Genomic DNA, 21,252 nt, shown 5'->3' on the forward strand with positions numbered 1-21,252 from the left:
CTGCTGTCAGAGTCACTGTTACTGAGTTAGCTTAGCTAGCAGAGCAGCTAGCAGTTAGAGTATGAACTCTGTAAGCAGTCAGCTCGGTCCTGGACATTGTTACTGACATAAAGCTGCTCTCTGCAGCCATGTTTTACCTGCTGCTTTGTAGGACTACAGTAATGGAGGATTTGGAGGCTGAACTCGGCTCTGTGACACTTTTTGTAGTGAACTGATGAAAGCCGCATCTCAGATGGATGTTAGTCCAACACATCAGACACGACCTCTGCAGCTCTCAGTTGATGTGCACATGAATGATTTGTGTTTCCTCTGCAGGTGAAGGTAGAAAGTGTGTGTGAGCTGATGTGAATTGAGCAGCATGGATCAGTGTGAGGACAGAGAGGAGGGAGTCCCTCCCTCTAAAACCACTCTGTGTGGGGAACATGAGAGCCAGACCAAAGCTCAGAGGTGAGATGACCATCTCTAACTGTCCATGACTCTTCTCCATGTCACAGCTCAGCACTCACATCACTGCTCCATCGTTATTCACACTCATACCTCTGTGTGTGTTGTTTTAAAGCCCAGAGCTGTGGGGCGTACCAGGCTCAGCTGGACATAACCCTAAAACTAATCCAGAACCTGGACCTGAACCCAGCTGTGTTTCCTTAAAGAGCAACGTGTCGAAGGGTATTGGTGCTGACTTTAAAAAAGAACCTTTTTTAAAGTAAGTAGCAAGCAAGCAATTTATTTATATAGCACTTTCAAAACAACTCCCAGCTGAGAACAAAGTACTGTACACTTGATATGAATGATACATTGAAAAAGTTAAAACAACAACAACAACAATAATAAACAAATAAAATGATAATTACAATTAGGTTTAAAACAATAAAATGAGCAAGAAATCACAACTCAGAATCAGAATCGTGTTTATCAGAATCGTGTTTATTGGCCAAGTATATGTGCAGACACATACAAGGAATTTGGTTCCAGTAGATGGAGGCTCTTAAGCACAGCAATGTAAATCTCACACACACACACACACACACACACACACACACACACACACACACACACAGACACACATGTGTCTATATATACACATTACACATGCATACACATACATACACAAAGCTGTGTAAACCAACTATAAATAACTAAACTTATATACATAAAATACAGAAATGAATGAGGTTGAATGAATACTACAGAATGTACATAAGGTGCAGTTGCAGTCTGGCAGTGGGAGCAGTGTGACAGGTCAACTGTTTAGAAGGGAGATGGCGAGGGGAAAGAAACTGTTCCTATGTCGGTGGTCCTCTCCAGGGTGTGAGGGGTCTGTGATGATTTTCCCTGCCTGTTTCCTGATTCTTGAGAGGTACAGATCCTGGATGGAGGGCAGGGGGGCGCCGATGATCCTTTCTGCTGCCCCTACAGTCCGCTGCAGTCTGCTCCTGTCCTGTTTAGTGGCTGCACCACACCAGACTGTGATGGAGGAGCACAGGACAGACTCAATGACCACAGTGTAGAACTGGATCAGCAGCTCCTATGGGAGACTGTACTTCCCCAGTTGTCTCAGGAAGTACATCCTCTGCTGGGTCTTTTTGAGGATGGAGTTGATGTTGGTCTCCCAATTCAGGTCCTGGGAGATGGTTGTACGCAGGAACTTGAAGATCTTCCCAGTTGACACGGCTGTCTGATATGGTGAGGGGGAGCAGAGTTGAGGGATGTCTCCTGAAGTCCACTGTCATCTCTACAGTTTTAAGAGTGTTCAGCTCCAGATTGTGCTGAATGCACCAGAGTACCAGCCGCTCAACTTCCTGCCGGTATGCAGACTCATCACCATCCTCAATGAGGCCAATGACAGTGGTGTCATCTGCAAACTTCAGGAGTTTAACAGCCGAGTTCTTGGAGGTGCAGTCGTTGGTGTAGAGGGAGAACAGTAGTGGTAAGAGGACACATCCTTGAGGGGCACCAATACTGAGGGACCAAGTTTCAGAGGTGATCTCCCCCAGCCTCACTTGTTGCTTTCTATCTGTCAGGAAGCTGGTGATCCACTGACAGGCTGGTGACACGCTGAGCTGGGAGAGTTTTGAGGAGAGAAGTTCAGGCACAATGCTGTTAAAAGCTGAACTAAAGTCCACAAACAGGACCCTGGCATAAGTTCCCGGGTGGTCGAGGTGTTGCAGGATGCAATGCAGCCCCATGTTCACTGCATCATCCACCAACCTGTTTGCCCGGTAGGCAAACTGCAGAGGGTCCAGCTGTTGGTCTGTAATGTCTTTCAGATGGGCTAACACCAGTCGTTCGAAGGATTTCATGACCACAGACGTCAAGGCGACAGGTCTGTAGTCATTCAGTCCTGTGATGGTGGGTTTCTTGGGAACAGGGATGATGGTGGAGCGTTTGAAGCAGGAGGGAACTTCACACAGCTCCATCTGTTGAAGATGCGAGTAAAGATGGGAGCCAGCTGTTCAGCACAGGTTTTGAGGCAGGAGGGTGAGACACCGTCTGGTCCGGGGGCTTTCCTGGGATTCTGTTTCTGGAATAGTCGGCTCACATCCTGAGTGTGTATTCTGAGTTTCAGGGAGGAGGAAAGGGGGGTGAGAGGTGTGGTGGAGGTCGTTGAGTCTGGATTGGAGAGGGTGGTGGTGGTCGTTGGGTCTGGATTGGGGAGGGTGGTGGTGGTCGTTGGGTCTGGATTGGGGAGGGTGGGGGTGGTCGTTGGGTCTGGATTGGGGAGGGTGGGGTGGTCGTTGGGTCTGGATTGGGGAGGGTGGGAGTGGTCGTTGGGTCTGGATTGGGGAGGGTGGGAGTGGTCGTTGAGTCTTGATTGGGGAGGGTGGGGGTGTTCGTTGAGTCTTGATTGGGGAGGCTGGTTGTGGTCGTTGGGTCTGGATTGGGGAGGGGGAGGGTGAAGGGGGGAGAGGTGGAAGGTGTGTTGGGGGTCAATGTCTGAAGCAATGCCCCTGGGGAGGGGAGGGTGGGGCATGGGAGTCTGTCCGTCTCAAACCTGCAGTAGAAAGTGTTTAACTCGTTGGCCAGGTCTTTGTTTGCTTCAATAGTGGGAGGGGGGCGTCTGTAGCTGGTGATTTCCTGCAGGCCCCTCCACACTGACCTTGGGTCATTGGCTGAGAGCCGTTCTTCCAGCTTCTGGGAGTAGATCCTTTTAGTTGCTTTGATCTCCTTGGTCAGTGTGTTCCTAGCTTGCTTGTACAGGGCCCTGTCACCACTTCTGTAGGCGTCCTCCTTGGCCTTACGAAGATGTTGGAGTTTAGGAGTGAACCATGGTTTATTGTTGTTGTATGTGCAAAAGGTCTTTGTTGGTACACACACGTCTTCACAGAAACTGATGTATGATGTCACAGTGTCCGTGAGCTCATCTAGGTTGTCAGATGCAGCTTCAAAAACAGTCCAATCAGTGGAGTCAAAACAGTCCTGCAGTTCCTGTTTTGCTGCGTTAGTCCACTCCTTCACAGTTTTGACTACAGGCTTCGCACGTTTGAGTTTTTGCCTATAAACTGGAATAAGATGGACCATGCAGTGATCAGAATGTCCCAAAGCTGCCCGGGGCACAGAGCGATAGGCATCTTTTAGAGTGGTGTAACAGTGATCCAGTATGATGTTGTCGCTGGTGGGGCAGTCTATATGCTGTCTGTATTTAGGGAGTTCGTGGTTTAGGTTTGCTCTGTTAAAATCCCCAAGAATAATTGTAAAGGAATCCAGGAATTTCCTCTCCAGGGTGGTGATCTGGTCAGCCAGTTCGCACAGTGCGTTGTTCACGTTGGCCTGTGGAGGGATGTAAACTCCGACCAGCATGAAGGAAAAAAACTCCCGCGGTGAATAAAAAGGTTTACAGTTGATGAAAAAACTTTCCAAGTGTGGGCTGCAGTGTTTCTGTAACACTGTGACATCAGTACACCAACCTTCATTAATGCAGAAGCAGACTCCACCACCCTTTGTTTTCCCTGAGAGCTCTGTTTCGCGGTCCGCCCGGTGAAGTTGGAAGTCCGGCAGATTTAAGACAGCGTCTGGGACTCGCTCACTGAGCCAGGTTTCAGTGAAGCAGAGGGCAGCAGAGCGTGCAAAGTCCTTGTTAGTCCGGTTTAAGAGCAGTAATTCGTCGACTTTGTTTGGAAGAGAGCAGAGATTCGCGAGGTGAATGGAGGGGAGTGCCGTGTGGAATCCTCGCCGACGTAGTTTCACCAGCACACCAGCGCAACTCCACCGTCTACGTCATCTCCAGGAGCCACATAGAGCTGCTGTGCCTCCAACTAAAATCTCCAAAAAACTTTCCGGATGTGTGAAAAATGGATAAGAACTATAGTGAGGCGACTGTCTGATGTTTAGCAGTTGATCTCTGGAGAAAGTGATGTGGTCTGAGTGACCAAAAGCGCAGAAAATAAACAGAAACAAGAAAAGTGCGAGAGAGCGCAGTACCGAGGCTGCAATCCGTGGCGCCATCTTTGCTTGCTTGCTTGGTTAAATTGCTTGCTAGGTTAAATAAGTAGTTTTTGTGTATAATTTTTCATCATGAAGTGTTCTCAGTTGGATCATTTGAAGTTGAATAAATTATTTTTGAGAGAAATGTGTTTCTTTATGTCTTTAGATTATTATTTTCAATTTGTCCTTTTTACATTATGATACCGTTATATTTACAGAAATAAGCTGTTTTTCTTTTAGGATCAATAAGAGGCCAGAATCTCCTGGACCTGAACCCAGCTGTGTTTCCTTAAAGAGCAACGTGTCGAAGGATATTGGTGCTGACTTTAAAGGATGTTCTTCAGCTGCTGAGAGGTAATGTGTGTCTAGATGTTGTTCCTGACTCTGTATTTATGAATAAATCCTCATGTTTAATATCAGCTCATCTCTTTTTCACACACATTTCTTTTTTTTTTTTTTTTTTTTTCCGCCTGTCCCATTTGGTTCTTTAGCCGTCAGAATTGTTGTCTGAAGACCAACAAGGATACCCAATGGATTTATTTTGCCAAATGGATCATCATGGCATTGCCGTATTGGTCCATTTGATCGACCTTTGTTTTTATTATTTATTTTATTTTCAGTTGTTACAGACGGGACAGACATGAGTGAGGGATAGGAAAGGGAGAAAGAAAGAGGAAGGAAAAGAAAAACAGAAGGGGAGAGGGAAGAAAAACAGAAGGGGAGAGGGAGTCCACACACATTTCTATGTTGGTATGTGAAGCGGTGTGTGTTGGAGTGTTTCCACAAACACAGCAGTCAGAGTGGAAAGAGTGGATGTTGTAGGAGGTGTTTGTGTAGTGAAGAGGCTGAGTGTCTGTAGGACTCCAGCTGCTCCAGCAGGTTTCTCCTTTGTGCTTTGCTTCAAAGACAGTGTAGGGAGGAGCTTCCACTCAGGTGTTTCAGGTGTTGCTGGATGGAGGAGGACAAATAGTTTTTCCCTTCAGTGACACTTCAGCAGCTCAAGGTTCTGGGGAGATGTTTGTCTTTATGAAGGTTTATAGATTATTGTTCTTACTTTGGTTAAACTGAGCAATACATTTTCCATCTAACATTTAAAGTAAATTTCCAGGTGAAAAAAAGTTCTGCAGCTGCAGCCTCTGTGATGTTTCACAGTCTGAAAGTAACAAATTCAACCAGAGTTCAAACAAAGGCTTAATATATATGTGTGTATTTGATATAATGCCAACAAGTACAAATAGGTGTTCTTACAGGTCTTAATCATAGAGGTCTGATAAGTCAGGTGACTTTCACAGTCAGCAATTTTGCTGCCTTTTATTTTATATTGGCCTTTTTAAAGCCCTTAAAAGTCTCCCACATTCATAAAGAGCTTTTAATACCAAACTCCTTTACAGTCCTTCTCCTCTCTCACACGATCACACGACTGATTTGTCTGCAGCAGCTGTGTTACTGCTAGTATTTTATTATGTGTGTAATCTCCTCATATTGTTCCTATGGTTTAGTTTGACTTCCTTCTGCAAACTCAGCTGCTCTGTTGCTGATACACGTCTCCATGAATATGATTGATCAGTTGCTGCCAACACCATGTGTTTCATGTGAACGCTCAGCTGAAACCCTGGGTTGACTTATCGAGTTAATAACAAGCTTCACGTGACTGTGAATGCTAAAGTGAATCCAGATAAAGGAAAGAGACCCTGCTAATGTTGGACTCACTTCTTAGTGTAGATCCCAGGAGGAAGTTCAACATAGCCAGCCATTCTTTGTGCTAGCTCGACCAAACCTGAGACCACAGTGCAGGATAATGATAATCATCTGTCTCTGTCAAGGACATTTAAAATCCACAAATAACAAAAATAATTATATTTGATCATTAAAAATCTCTTTTCACTTAAAAAAGCATGAGCACACTGGTGGATTACAGAAACATGAAAACTCGTTAACAGTAAAGTTAATTTAGGCGTAAACAAAGTGTCAAACATACTTAAGTAGAAGGACTGATGTTTGTGTTAAAATACCCTCTTAAAGCTGAAATACTGATTCAACTTCTTTACTCAAGTAAAGGTAAAAGAGTACAGGGTCTGAAATGTACTCACAGTATTAAAGTAAAAACTCCATCTTTGAAGGAAATTTCTGACAGTTTTTGTGCAAAGTTACCTGAATTTCTACCTCCAACATTAATATGAGAAAATTATCTGAACTTTTATTCTAATGAATTTAATCAGCTTGAACATTTTGTAGCACAAAAGTAGAAAAACCCAAAGGGAATAAAAAATAGCTCCATTTGCTGTTGCCTGCATTGTAGATGGGTGGCTTTGCCTTAACACCTAAACAGGAAAATGAGTTTAGTCAAGTAATAAAGTGGGATTGAAGAGGTCAGGAAACCAGAGATCAGGTGTTGTGGTGCAGCATGGTCACAAGAATAATTTAGAAATGGATCAAAATATTTTCTCTTCTAGATTTTTTGCACACAGTCTGATGTGCTACTGCTCTGAGGTTTACTGCTCTCTGTGTACTTAGAAAACTGTGAGGTACAAGTAGATTTGACACAAGTTATAATGGCTGATTTCCATATAACGGTGGAATACAGGGACTTAATCGTTAAGTAAGAAGAAGTTTGAAGCCTAATCTTAAAAGTAGAGATAGTGTCTGTCTCCTGAATCCAAACTGGAAGCTGGTTCCACAGAAGAGGGGCCTGAAAACTGAAGGCTCTGCCTCCCATTCTACCTTTAAATACTCTAGGAACAACAAGTAGGTCTGCAGTGTGAGAGCGGAGTGCTCTAATAGGGTGATATGGTACTACAAGGTCATTAAGATAAGATAGGGCCTGATTATTTAAGACCTTGTATGTGAGGAGCAGGATTTTGAATTCAATTCTGGATTTAACAGGAAGCCAATGAAGGAAAGCCAATACAGGGGAAATCTGCTCTCTCTTTCTAGTCCCTGTCGGGACTCTTGCTGCAGCATTTTGGATCAGTTTAAGGCTTTTCAGTGTCACTCTGAGACAGGATATTTCTAACTTTAGAGATGTTGCACAAATGGAAGAAAGCAGTCTTACATATTTGTTTAATATGTGCATTGAAGGACATGTCCTGGTCAAAAATGACTCCAAGGTTCCTCACAGTGTTACTGGAGGCCAAGGTAATGCCATCCAGAGTAAGAATCTGCTTAGATACCATATTTCTAAGATTTTCAGGGCCGAGTACAATAACCTCAGTTTGATCTGAATTAAGAAGCAGAAAGTTAGCGGCCATCCAGGTGTTTATGTCTTTAAGACATTCCTGCAGTTTAACTAATTGGTGTGTGTTATCTGGCTTCATGGACAGATAGAGCTGGGTGTGCTTTGTCTTCTGATGATGCTGCCTTTGTTATTTTAACATCCATGTCTGCTGTGACTCTAAACTTCTGGTCAAGGACTTTTTAAATATTATTGACTCTTTTAACTTGACCCAGTGGGTTACTGGTCCCACGCATGAAAAAGGTTACACACTTGACTTGGCGCTTTAATTGGACATAACCAGACAAGGGGAAGCAAAAGTAGACACACTAACATAGGACATGGCACTGTCAAAATAAAACAGGAAATGAACACAGAGACACAATACTAACACAGTACAGAGGGAACACAGAAACCAAAACCTCAGAACTAGAAAATCTTAATCAGAACGAAATTGTAACAAAAGACAACAACAATCAAAACAAAACTACTGAGTCCACAGACTCGGGACATACATCGGTTCAAACTGTGGTCATAAATATTTTGTACTTGTAAATCAGACTGTGTAGTTGTGAACTGAGTTTTGTAACATTGTAAAACAAAATATCTGAAAAGTTTGTTTTTGCGTTCATTGATTTGTGTGAGTAAAAATGTAAATAATTTAATAAATGTAAGAAACATTAGAACTACTTTTGCTGACACAAAGTTTGGCGAGCACTGCAAGTTGTCACTTTAAACCACTCACTGATATAAAGAGAGTACCTTGTTCCAGGGCATCTGAGCATGGAGGGAAAGCTTTATGCAGGAGATGGTAAGAGCTGTTGGGACTAAAGAAACTGAGCAGAAAACTACAGACATCTGGAAACTGAGTTGTTAATTCTCAGTGGGATCACCAGGACTAGCAAAGCTTCACCATGACAGTCATCTGATTGACTGAACCCATCCAAACATCACTTCATGGACCTTTAGCTTGTGTCTGTGTGTGGACAGACATAACATGAGCTAATTATACATTACTACTCCACAGAGTGGACCAGGAGAGAGCAGAGGTTTCCACTGGTCAGTCTGCACAGCAACATCAAACACACCTGGACTCTGTGGTTATGGTTTGTAGTACTACGTTTACATTTGTTCTTTTCAGTCACCTCTATGCTGCACTTTGTGGACCAGAGGATTGTCAGTGTGTCCAACATAAATCAGAGTTTGGGCTCCATGATTTCAGTCAGATTGGGGTGACTGTAGCTCAGGAGGTGAGCAGGTCAGCTACTAGTCAGAAGGTTTGTGAATCAAACCCTGGCTGGCAAATGTACTGGGTAACGTACTAAACCCAAGCTGCCCTCTGATGCATCCATCACAGTGTGAAAGAAAGTATTTAAGCATAGAACAATGTGCTTGGGTGAATGAGGCATGTTGTATAAAATGCTTTGTGTGCACAGAGTATCAAAGAGAGCTATATAAGAACCAGTCCATTTACCACTGGGTAATTCATATACTCTTCTTTTCCAGCGGCTGGAGGAAAACATCACCATGTTTGTGAAGAACGAGCTGAAGAAGATCCAGAAGGTTCTGTGTCCAGATCACCCAGAAACTTTAAAGAGCCAGATGGAGGACGAGGAGATGTTTGAATGTGAGGATGAAGATGAAAGAAAGAGCTGCAGAGAAGCATTTCTGAAGATCACACTCCACTTCTTGAGGAGACTTAAGCAGCATGAGATGGCTGACCATCTGCAGAGCAGTAAGAGAATTTCTCTAAAGACCGAATATTGATCTTTCCTAAAAGCTCAAGAAATGGACCAATAGACATTCATCCTTTCAGGGTACTGAAAGGCTATGATATTTATTGTATAATATTTTTTTCTGAATTTCTTACCTTCAGAAATATTTGCTCCACTCTGTAAACGTGAACTTAAAGCCCAACTGAAGAAGAAGTTCCAGTGTGTGTTTGAGGGGATCGCTAAAGCAGGAAGCCCAACCCTCCTGAATCAGATCTACACAGAGCTCTACATCACAGAGGGAGGGACTGCAGAGGTCAATGATGAACATGAGGTCAGACAGATTGAAACAGCATCCAGGAAACCAGACAGACCAGAAACAACAATCAGACAAGAAGACATCTTTAAAGCCTCACCTGGAAGAGATGAACCAATCAGAACAGTGCTGACAAAGGGAGTGGCTGGCATTGGGAAAACAGTCTTAACACAGAAATACAGCCTGGACTGGGCTGAAGACAAAGCCAACCAGGACATCCAGTTCATATTTCCATTCACTTTCAGAGAGCTGAATGTGCTGAAAGAGGAAAAGTTCAGCTTGGTGGAACTTGTTCAACACTTCTTTAATCAAACTAACGAATCAGGAATCTTCAGGCTTGAAGACTTCCAGGTTGTGTTCATACTTGATGGTCTGGATGAGTGTCGACTTAATTTGGACTTCAACAAAACTAAAATCCTGACTGAAACAAGAAAGTCCACTTCATTGCATGAGCTGCTGACAAACCTCATCAGAGGGAACCTGCTCCCTTCTGCTCGCCTTTGGATAACAACACGACCTGCAGCAGCCAATCAGATCCCTCCTCAGTGTGTCGACATGGTGACAGAGATCAGAGGGTTCACTGACCCACAGAAGGAGGAGTACTTCAGGAAGAGATTCAGAGATGAGGAGCAGGCCAGCAGGATCATCTCCCACATCAAGAAAGCTCGAAGCCTCCACATCATGTGCCACATCCCAGTCTTCTGCTGGATCACTGCTACAGTTCTGGAGGATGTCCTGAAAACCAGAGAGGAAGGAGAGCTGCCCAAGAACCTGACTGAGATGTACATCCACTTCATGGTAGTTCAGGCCAAAGTCAAGAGGATCAAATATGATGGAGGAGCTTGGACAGATCCCCACTGGAGTCCAGAGAGCAGGAAGATGATTGAGTCTCTGGGAAAACTGGCTTTTGATCAGTTGCAGAAAGGAAACCTGATCTTCTATGTATCAGACCTGACAGAGTGTGGCATCGATATCAGAGCAGCCTCAGTGTACTCAGGAGTGTTCACACAGATCTTTAAAGAGGAGAAACAAATGTACCAGAACAAGGTGTTCTGCTTTGTCCATTTGAGTGTTCAGGAGTTTCTGGCTGCGCTTCATGTCCATCTCACCTTCATCAACTCTGGACTCAATCTGCTGGAAGAACAACAAACAAGCTCTCAGACAGAGAAATACTTTTATCAGAGTGCTGTAGACAAGGCCTTACAGAGCCCCAATGGACAGCTGGACTTGTTCCTTCGTTTTCTCTTGGGTCTGAAGACTAATCAAACTCGTTTGCAAGGCCTGATGACACAGACAGGAAGTAGCTCAAAGACAAATCATGAAGTAGTTCAGTACATCAAGGAGAAGCTCAGTGAGAATCTGTCTGCAGAGAAAAGCATCAATCTGTTCCACTGTCTGAATGAACTGAATGATTGTTCTCTAGTGGAGGAGATCCAACAGTCCCTGAGATCAGGAAGTCTCTCCACAGATAAACTGTCTCCTGCTCAGTGGGCAGCTCTGGTCTTCATCTTACTGTCATCAGAAAAAGATCTGGATGTGTTTGACCTGAAGAAATATTCTGCTTCAGAGGAGGCTCTTCTGAGGCTGCTGCCAGTGGTCAAAGTCTCTAAAAAAGCTCTGTAAGTTATATAGTTATTATTATTTAATTTATCGTAATTTTATTTATGATGATTTATGGGGTTTTTTTTAGGCTGAATAGCTGTAACCTGTCAGAGAGAGCATTTGAAGCTTTGTCCTCCTCTCTTCAACTAGAAGACTGTGAGCTCAGAGCTCTAGACCTGAGTAACAACAACCTTCAGGATTCAGGTTTGTCAACACTGTTTTCTGGACTGAAGAATGGAACCTGGATACTGGAAACACTCAGGTCAGATATTGTTGTTTGTGATTTGACTTGAAATTTGCAACTTAAACGCTACATTTATTTTTATACTGACATATCCTTACTTTGAAATCTCTTTCAAAGGGTTCTTGTCTAAAACCATTTAAAACCAGATTTTTAGTCAGTTAAATCTTATTGCTGCTATCAGCTGCTAACAGTCTACATTTGCTTATGCTAGAAGTGAGAAAGTGTCAGAAGTGAACAGATAAATAACTACAGGGCAGGATAGACAAACTGCAACAGTGGGGTTTGACAGAGATCTGGTCAAGTTATTCAACTCTCAGAATGAGGAACTTCAGGAAAAAAAAACTACCAAGAGAAAATACTTGTGATTGGTTGGTAGATCTGTCATGGAAAAACACACTTCTGTAAACTTCTGTTTTGTTATTGTCAAAATCACTGTAATATAATCACTGTATCTTTATATACATGCGACTTATATTAATGCTATTTCCCTCTTGTGGCTAATGTTACGTTATTGTTATTAGGGAAAACATTTGTGAGTAACATGCAAAATGAGTCAGCACTTTGGCTTTAGTTTAAGAAATCCTAATTTTTATGTTATCAGTTATAGTTGCATGTATATTTATTTAATTCACATTGCTACTCCTGGCCCTGCATCGGTGTTCATAAATTTTATTTGTCAGCTTCACCCATCAAAGTCAGGGGGTGAGGTTAATGCTGATCAAGTCAAAACCATTGCTTTGGTCTGGTGGGCGTTCTTTTAGTGGGCTTTTCTGTCACTGTCTGTGAGGCAGACTATGATGAGGGAAAGGAGGACCCAAATGCTGGACTCTTTGATGAGGTCAGTGCATTTATTTACAGTGATGCAAAATAATCCAAACAACAATAAATCCCCACTGCGTTCTCGACTCCCGTGACATGTCCTCTTGCCAGTGTTAGTGTTCTTTGTCTCCTCAGTGTCTGAGCACCCCGTGCTCGCTGCCCTCTCGTCTCCACACTCCTCCTGGGGAATAACAAAGAGGCAGCCGTCAGCAACACCACAATGCGGCAGACTAACCTTAACTAACTCGCCAAGAGACTAATGTGAAGTTACGCAATGATCCAGCATCGGAGAGAGCTCCACCACATTCCTAAGTAGCTCCTCTGATGAGGCTTGATCAGCTGCAGGTGTGAGTAATTCTCCTCCGCAGGTGTGGCCAGGCTCCTGGCTTACACACCCACACACACACACCTAGATACACAAACATGGAAACAGGAGACAGCAGCACCAAAAACACACATGTCCACAACTTCTTACTGGCTCTGGGTCACCTAGACCCCGGTCCCGTGACAATTTCTCAAAACTAAGTAGGCCTACACACCAGGATTTTGACATGTGTCAACCCAAACTATACTTAAACTTTACTCTTTTTTGTGTGTCACCAAATACAGTTTAATATTTTATAGTCAAGAATGTAGTGGCATAATCTTTCAATTTCTGCTCACTTTGTCAAAATGAATCTAATCATCTCTGATGATTTCAGTGATGTCTGCCAGCTCACCTTGCGAATGATCGAGCTTGCAAACCGCTGTCAATGCGGCACAACACTTGCATAACCCCCTGCTGACTATCACCTCTCGAGTTATTTATTTATGTTAGTTTCAACTGTTCCAGCAAAACGTAAGCACGTATCACTGATAAAAAGTCCAAATAGAAGCAAAGTCTAAAATGTGAAAACAAAATCCAAAAACATGAGGGACAAACAGGACCCTTTTTCAAGGCACAAGTTCAACAAACCGAGTCTAGCCATAAACTAGAGTTGGCAGCTGTGAGTTTTCAGTTTATGAAAGGCTGACCTGAGTTACTTCAATCAAGTCCAACCATGGTTACTTTAAGTGAAGACTGTGCGTCTGAAACAAGCATTAAATTAAAACTAACATTAAAAAGATGGTTAAGAAGGAAAGAGAGCATTTTCACCACAGCATTTTCATGCTCTTTGTAGATTAGTGATGGGTCGGTCGCGAACGAAATGGCTCTTAGAGCCGGATCTTTGACGTGAACGACGCAAGCCGGCTCCTTATCGCGAGCCGTGGGGTTTTTTTTTTCTTTCTCTCACCCTCTCTCTCTCTCTCTCGCACTTTTTTCCGCTTCACTCAGCATGCGAGCCTTGTGCTTTACGCTGGGAAGAGGAGGGAGGGGCGGTAGTTACACTCAGTAGCACAGGAACAGAGAGGGAGAGAGAGAAAGAGCCAGGGACAACAATGTCACATTACAAAGGTATAGTAATCATCCACAACTATTTTCAGTTGCAGATGATAAAGGATTCAGAAAGTTTATTCATGCAGGTCCATATGACAGAGAATATGCATGTTCTTTTTGTTTTCATATTATAATTTATATTTAATTGTTTTGTGGTTTGCAGTGTTTTGTCTTGTTTCACTTTAAATTTGTAAAAGGAAAAAGCTGAAAATTTAAATAGTTAAAAGTTGAAATGTGAATAGTTGATTTTTGTATTATATGTTTTATTTATTACATTCTATGTAGAGTGAATAAATAAAAGTATATTTACGGTGGCCCCTACAGAAAAAGCACATACAAACTTCAAATCATGTACAAACTCTAAAGCATGTACAAACTCCAAAACACGTAAAAACTCCAAAACACGTAAAAACACATACAAACTCCAAAGCACGTACAAACTCCAAAACACGTAAAAACTCAGAAGTGTGTGGTAATAACGTGTAAATGAACATTTTTTTTTAAAATTATTTGACTATATATGAATGCTTGTGTATAAATACACAAACAATACACATATGCTTTCATGCTTTCAATTATGTAATTTAAGTGATCTAGGTAGATCTGTTTTGGAAGTTCAGTTCATGCTAGAAATGTGTTTTGGAGTTTGTACGTGTTTTGTCTCTAGGGGCCACCGCATATATTTATATATAAACATATAAATAAAACCACTTTTTTTGTGTACATTAGTAATTCCTTTTGTGCATAATTTTATATTATTGTTAATAATAAATTAATTAAAGCAACAAAACAACCTGAAGAGCCGGTTCGGAGCCGAAAAGTCGGCTCTTTTTAGTGAGCCGAACCGAAAGAGCCGGTTCTCTAAAAAGAGTCGGAAATCCCATCACTATTGTAGATAGTGAAGACTGCTGTTCAGCCTGCTCCAGAAATTATTAAACTGCCTTTAAAAAAATTATTAAACTGTATTCAAAAATAAAGTCTGATTAAGATCTGATCTTTGTTGGGGGGTTTTCAATAAGCAGTGTGACCTGTGTATATGCATGTTTTAATAAAAGAGATAATGTTGCTGTTTCAGTCATGTAGTAACTGTAAGTTTAAACTGTTCCTCTTTCCACATTGTATCAAATGTTTTTAAATGTTAGTTTCAATTTAAAATTAAAGATTAAAAAAGTGTAACAAATATAAACATCAGATAATAAAGACAGGCGAATGGTTCAGTTTCACATATGCTCCGCTGAGACATTAAACTTCAGTAAAATTATGCAGTTATGAAACAACTTTAATCTAAACCAAACTCAGGAGCAAAAACAGTAAAGTAAGTGACTGCAAGTGAGTAAGTGAGTAAGCTGTGCTGGTGACTGGATATCAGATTTCCAGTCACTTGAGCAGATAAGTGGCAGAACTAAATTACTGTGGCACACGTATATTAATTTAATTGATGTCTTTCAATAAATCTATTTAATTTTAATGCAAATTTTAATGCAAATCCTTATTAAAGCAACAGGTTCACTTATAAAATATTCTGTAGTTATCTTAGTGTCCATTGCCCTTCCTTTTGAATCCCCTTTTTAACCCCATTTTTCCGCACTATAAGACGAACTTAAAATCCTTTAATTTTCTCAAAAATCAACAGTGCGCCTTATAATCTGGTGCGCCTTATGGTCCAAAAATTATATTATATTGACAAACAGCGGCCCGCATTAAACTGTGACTGTCACCAGGTAATGTGGGCGTGTTTCCTGAATAAGCAGCAGGTGGTAAACAGCTGACAGGTGAACAGGATGCATGCAGGTAAACTCGAGGGCCCTTTGAGCTGATCGGTGGTGTCATGAGGAGAATTTCAGCTCATTATTCATGTTACAGAAACACAGAGGTACGAGACCAGGCAGAAGACTTTCTGATTATTTGTTTTTGTTTTTAGTTAAATAATTCCATTGTTGTCTAGTGATGGTGTGGTAAAGCTCTGTGAATGTGTCCAATTTTTCCGGCCAGTTGCTTCGCCCAAAGGCAGATCACACAAAGTTTAACTGCTTATTATGAAGAACTGACATCTGCTGGTCATTTAATGTTCAGCAGCACTGCTGTAAGAATACCTGTAGGATACATACCAGTGGATATGTAAGCACATGCACAGCTCCAGGGCTAGAAGTGCCAAAATGAATTAAATAAATAGATTCTTAAACATATAATTAAATGTGTCAGTAAGTGATTAATTAAATCTATTTAAAAATCATTAAATTTGTAATTAATTTATTTAAAATGTTTTAAATTAAATTACTTGGCATTAAATCAATTATGTATATATTTAATTTATTTTGAACTTAAGAACTGGGCCGGGGGTCTTTCTGTGTGGAGTTTGCATGTTCTCCTCGTGTTTGCGTGGGTTCCCTCCGGGTAGCCCGGCTTCCTCCCACCGTCCAAGTCATGCAGTTTGTGGAGATAGGTTAACTGATTAATCCAAATTGCCCATAGATGGGAATCTGTGAGTGAATGTGAGCGTGAATGGTTGTCTGTCTGTCTGTTGTCTGTGTTAGCCCTCTGACAGACTGGCGAACTGTCAAGGGTGTACCCCGCCTCTCACCCTATGATGGCTGGTATAGGCTCCAGCACCCTGAAAAGGATAAGCGGAAGCGAATGGAATGAAATATTTTGAACTGTAATTCATTAATGACATTTAATAAACTATTTAATGATGACTAATTGATTAATTATTGAGGATTAATTAACCCTCCACATGATTTAACCTCTATAGAGATGATATTTCATCTAGATCATATATTTTTCAAAGGTTCAGACCAGAAAGTTTAACATTATTATTTTTCTCATTATTGTCTCTTCAGATTGAGTGTCTGTAATCTCTCAGAGGGAAGCTGTGAAACTCTGTCTTCACTACTCAGCTCCCAGCCCTCTAGTTTGAGACAGCTTGACCTGAGTAACAATGACCTGAATGACTCTGGAGTGAAAGTTTTGTCTTCTGGACTGAAGAGTCCATATTGTGAACTGGAAACACTCAGGTCAGCGTTCTTGAAATGTTCAGTAGATGAGGTTTAGAGGTTTACAATCTAAGGTTTAGATTGACTGATGACTATTTATAACTCCTGTTTCAGTCATGGCATTTTTTAAATCCATTTTTGGCTGCAATTTCCTGTTTGCATTTAGCTATTTAGCTATTCTCTAAGAGTATTTGTCATGTCTGCAGGCTGTCAGGCTGCCTGATCACAGAGGAAGGTTGCAAGTCTCTGGTCTCAGCTTTTAGCTCCAGTTCTTCCCATCTGAAAGAGCTGGACCTGAGATACAATAACCCAGGAGAAGCCGGAGTGAAGATGCTTGAGCAGCTACGACTGGACACTCTGAGGTATGTAGATGGCCGTTACAGCCACAAACAGTGTCCAATAGATGAGGAAACTGTCTCTGTCTGATTACTTAATGCTGGAAACCAGTGTTATTTGAACAATCACACATATAGGAACATTTTTCCCATTCTGGTCTAACATAAACAGTAGATGTCTGTATGTGGTCTCAAAGATCAAAATCTCTGTCAGCAAAAACTGTGCAGCCTGTTCAAACAGATCTCTAGAAAGGAACTGACATTTTCACTCTCTTTATTTATTTTAAGTTTTCTCTGTGTGCAGAGACCATGTCCAGGACATGTTTAGCCTGGCCCAGCATAAACTAGGATTAGGGGGAAGTTGTTTCCCCAGCTTAAGAAAAAATATTAGTAAAAGTAAATGGATTACTAGGTCACTCAACTTAACTGGCCACCTACTAAAATGGGCTATTTTGCACTGCTAGTTTGCTGCTTCTGAGCGTTTACTACTGAAACTTGTTTGTGCTAAAATATCAAATTGATCTTCTGGACTTTGTGATAGTAGTTAGTAGAAAATAACAGAAAAATAGAATGCAGTCAAAGTGAAAGTGGTCCCAGAGACACTGTTAGCTGTAACCATCAATGACCAAGAATTGTCTAATTTAATTCAGGGTTTCCCTGTATTATTGTTATTTATATAATTTCTGAATAAATAATTCAAGATGACGAGCCTTCAAATGCACTTATGTTAGTATAAATATACAAAACTAAAAGATAATTTTCCTATTAGGAGAATAAGAAATAAATATATACATAAATTTATTCAAATCACAACCTCGTCCTGCAAGAGTGCAGCATTGTGATTGGTTGATGCTGTTTCCGTCATTTGTTTGTTTACCTTGAACAAATTTGCTCTACAGAGCATTTAATAATAAGAAGGATTGTTAATAACTGTCTTTCTCTCCTGCTTTTGGTGGAGTGAAACAATAACTTCTATCTCCAGAGGTACACAGGTCCACTGGCACCTGGTCCTAACTTCACCCATGTCTGCACCCTCAGACATCCCACTGTGGAGGCATCTTCGCCTGGACCAGTGGCTGCCCTTGTGAGACAGACTTTATGGTCACAAACAGCCCTAATCTGAGAATGAAGGCTCCTTTACATACAAAGCAGTATGTGGTGTGATGACCGCTGCATTAGCTCAAAATATGTGATGCACTGGCTGCTGCACTCTACCTGTACTGAATCAGTTTTTGTACCCAGTCCCAGTCTTTACATTTAATATGCACCCACTCCCTGACAGCATGAATGTCACAGTGTGTTGAACCTTGACTGTGGCGCATGTCAATGCTCCCTGGACATCGTGCTTAATAAAGGAGATTAAATGTGATGTGATTATGAGTTTTGCTCTTTGAAGTTTAAACATTTATGTGTCAAAATGTTGGACTGTTCCTTTATTAGAGTGTAACAGTGTGTGTATGAGAGCCATGTAATGTCCATGTGTGCATGCTGACTGTGCTGCTCTGACCCCCCTCCTCCTTTCAGGGTGGAGCCTGCTGGAGTCCGATGGTTGAGACCAGGTCTGAGGAAGTGTAAGTGTGTTTTTAATGGGATTCATGAAAACAAAGCAGCACACATTCAACCATCTTCCTCATTCTGATGTCAGGAGTCATCATCAAAGTGTCAATCAATGAACAGATGATGGATCAATAACTGCAGCTGGATTGTGTTTGTTCTCTCCATCAGATTCCTGTCAACTCACAATCGACACAAATACAATACACACAAACCTCCAACTGTCTGACAACAACAGGAAGGTGACACATACAAGATTTCAGTCATATCCTGATCATCCAGACAGATTTGGTGGTGATTATCATCAGCTGCTGTGTAGAGAAGATCTGAAAGGTCGCTTTTACTGGGAGGTCGAGTGGACAAGAGGGGCTTGGATATCAGTGAGTTACAGAGGAATCAAAAGGAAAGGAAGGAGTGATGAGTGTGTTTTTGGTAGAAATGATCAGTCCTGGAGTCTTTGCTGTTCTGATCATTATTCCTCTGTGTGGCACAATAACAGGGGTACACTCATCTCCTCCTCCTCCTCCTCCTCCTCCTCTGTCTCTAACAGAGTAGCAGTGTATGTGGACTGTCCTGCTGGCACTCTGTCCTTCTACAGAGTCTCCTCTGACTCTCTGATCCACCTCCACACCTTCCACACCACATTCACTGAACCTCTTTATCCTGGATTTGGATTCTGGGCTCGAAAAGGTGTAGACTTATATGGCCGTCCTTTCAAAAGACTATTATTTCGCTCTGGGTCAGTGACTCTGTGTAGTTAGTCTTACCTGTTAGAGAAACAGTTCAGTCTGTACATGTCTGTGTCTTTCACTCAGAAACACATGATTAGATTCATGGATTCAGTCAGTTGATGTTTTAAACTAAATGAGTCACAAATTATTATTCAACACAAGTTTGGTTAGCAGCAGGGCTCATCCTGATTTTTGTTTTTGTGCATTTTAATGATCAAATAACTTTGTCATGTCTGTGGTGGCCTTTGGAGAATTAAACCATCCTTTAGAAACTAGATATAAATGTCATATTTTCCAACATTGATATATTTCTGTGTTTCAGACGGCAATGAAAAGATAAAGAACAGTCTGTAAATCATAAGTTATCAATTCAAATGATTATTAAAGCCACAAGAGAAGCTTTCCTGTTATTTGTACCACTCACCTGGTCATGTGATCCAGCTGTGCAGCCAATCATAACTGACATCACTTTCTACTTTGATATTTCCATGGTGAATGGACTGATTCTTGTTTAACACGTTCATACTCTGATGGATGCATCGGAGAGGGTTAGTGTCTTTCTAAAGGATACTTTGTGCGCCAGCTGGAGCAGTCAGGGATTGAACCACCAACCTTCTGATCATTAGATGCCTTGCTCTATCTCCTGAGCTACAGCCATCATCAAAGCTCTTTCTTAAATCCTCTCTGAGAGGAGCTCAAACACGAGGAAGAGACAGAAGTGAGGGAAGAGAGTGGACTCATTAGTAAAATGAAAAACAGCCAGCGTTGATGTTTAAGACAAGTGAGGTAACAGAAATACTATATATGGCAGCGGTCACCATGGCAACATCAATGTCGGTTGCTACGTATTGTATTGATCCTGATCTGTGAGCCTCATATCAGGATATGCTGTTGTTTGTATTTGTTTTCATTGTTACCATTTTTATGTCTTTTTTTAACAAACTACTTTTATTTTGCCATCGTTTGTCAGAGAGTCAAACTAAATTTGGTTCATCTTTCTACAATAAAAACATATCTTCATCTTAATTATTGTATGTGCAGAGTTGTATTTACTCACAGTGACCACTGGAGGCATGTGATCCTGATAGTTTCCCTGGAACCTGTCCAGTTCATCCACATTAATGAAGCTGTTGGTGATTAACGCTCATCTGTACAACTTTAACAACAATATTAAACATTTAATTGCTCTACAAACAGTTTGTCTGATGTATAAACTGTGTCTTAAAGGATCAAAGTAAATGTCACATTGAAAGCAGATTTCACTGTAATGTACTCTGTTTTAAATATTCAAAATATAATCTGGCTTGGTAATGATTTACTCATATATTGTCCATGCAGACTAAAGCAGTAGGAGATGAGATGGCAAAACAATTAGAAGAATCTTTACTCTTTAATGTCACAAATTCCTGTTCCTCTTTGTATGTAACATAACAACATACATAATACAGCTGCAGCAACTGAGGCGAGGAGAGAGGCAGCAACAAGAAAACTGGAAGAAGGAGACCAACAACACCACCTGTGGAACTCTTTCCCCAATCAAGCGTCATCATATCAGCATTTCATCAAAAGCACACATGCTCCGACCTGACAATGCAGAGGTGTGGCAAAATCATTGAAATCATTTATTAAACAAATGAGTGCATCAAAAATAAGAGTGGAGCTGCAATGAAAGAGAAGTGAACGTTTTTCAGTTAACACAAAGTTTTCCCTAACAGGTGACATTTAATTAGAGTGACTTTATTACCACACACACATTCAGAGGCAGTCTACAGGAGCAGAGCTGCAGCTATTCAGCAAATGTCTCCCTGCAATCCTCACTGCAATACCTACATTTGAAAATGAAACCACCTCTACTGTTCACACATGAAAAGTCGTGTGAAGAACCAGTTTTCCTCA

At 41.4% G+C, this 21,252-nt stretch overlaps 1 protein-coding gene across 2 annotated transcripts; it reads left to right on the forward strand.

Moving 5' to 3' along the window:
- The first annotated feature begins 211 nt into the window (after positions 1 to 211).
- On the forward strand, positions 212 to 20,290 carry LOC146523562 (protein NLRC3-like). Of its 2 annotated transcripts, XM_085151727.1 has the most exons (11): positions 212 to 447; positions 560 to 703; positions 4,663 to 4,776; positions 8,661 to 8,739; positions 9,140 to 9,368; positions 9,510 to 11,280; positions 11,352 to 11,525; positions 16,584 to 16,757; positions 16,943 to 17,098; positions 18,596 to 18,642; positions 18,797 to 20,290. In XM_085151727.1, exons 1-11 carry the CDS (start codon positions 359 to 361, stop codon positions 19,384 to 19,386), a joined length of 3,567 nt encoding a protein of 1,188 aa, XP_085007853.1. In that variant the 5' UTR covers positions 212 to 358; the 3' UTR covers positions 19,387 to 20,290. The 2 variants fall into 2 exon arrangements, with proteins under 2 accessions (XP_085007853.1, XP_085007861.1); XM_085151735.1 differs by lacking the exons at positions 212 to 447; positions 560 to 703; positions 4,663 to 4,776; positions 8,661 to 8,739; positions 11,352 to 11,525.
- The last annotated feature ends 962 nt before the right edge of the window (positions 20,291 to 21,252 follow it).

This window comes from Neolamprologus multifasciatus, chromosome 3 (assembly GCF_963576455.1).
Source record: "Neolamprologus multifasciatus chromosome 3, fNeoMul1.2, whole genome shotgun sequence".
Classification (NCBI taxonomy): Eukaryota; Metazoa; Chordata; class Actinopteri; order Cichliformes; family Cichlidae; genus Neolamprologus; species Neolamprologus multifasciatus.

What these genes read in the sequence shown, in the direction of transcription:
- LOC146523562 (XM_085151727.1), top strand. Translation starts at nt 359, where the DNA reads ATGGATCAGTGTGAGGACAGAGAGGAGGGAGTCCCTCCCTCTAAAACC. An exon ending in AGCCAGACCAAAGCTCAGAG is followed by an intron (nt 448 to 559) that starts GTGAGATGACCA and finishes GTTGTTTTAAAG; the next exon opens with CCCAGAGCTGTGGGGCGTAC. An exon ending in TGTGAACTGGAAACACTCAG is followed by an intron (nt 16,758 to 16,942) that starts GTCAGCGTTCTT and finishes TCATGTCTGCAG; the next exon opens with GCTGTCAGGCTGCCTGATCA.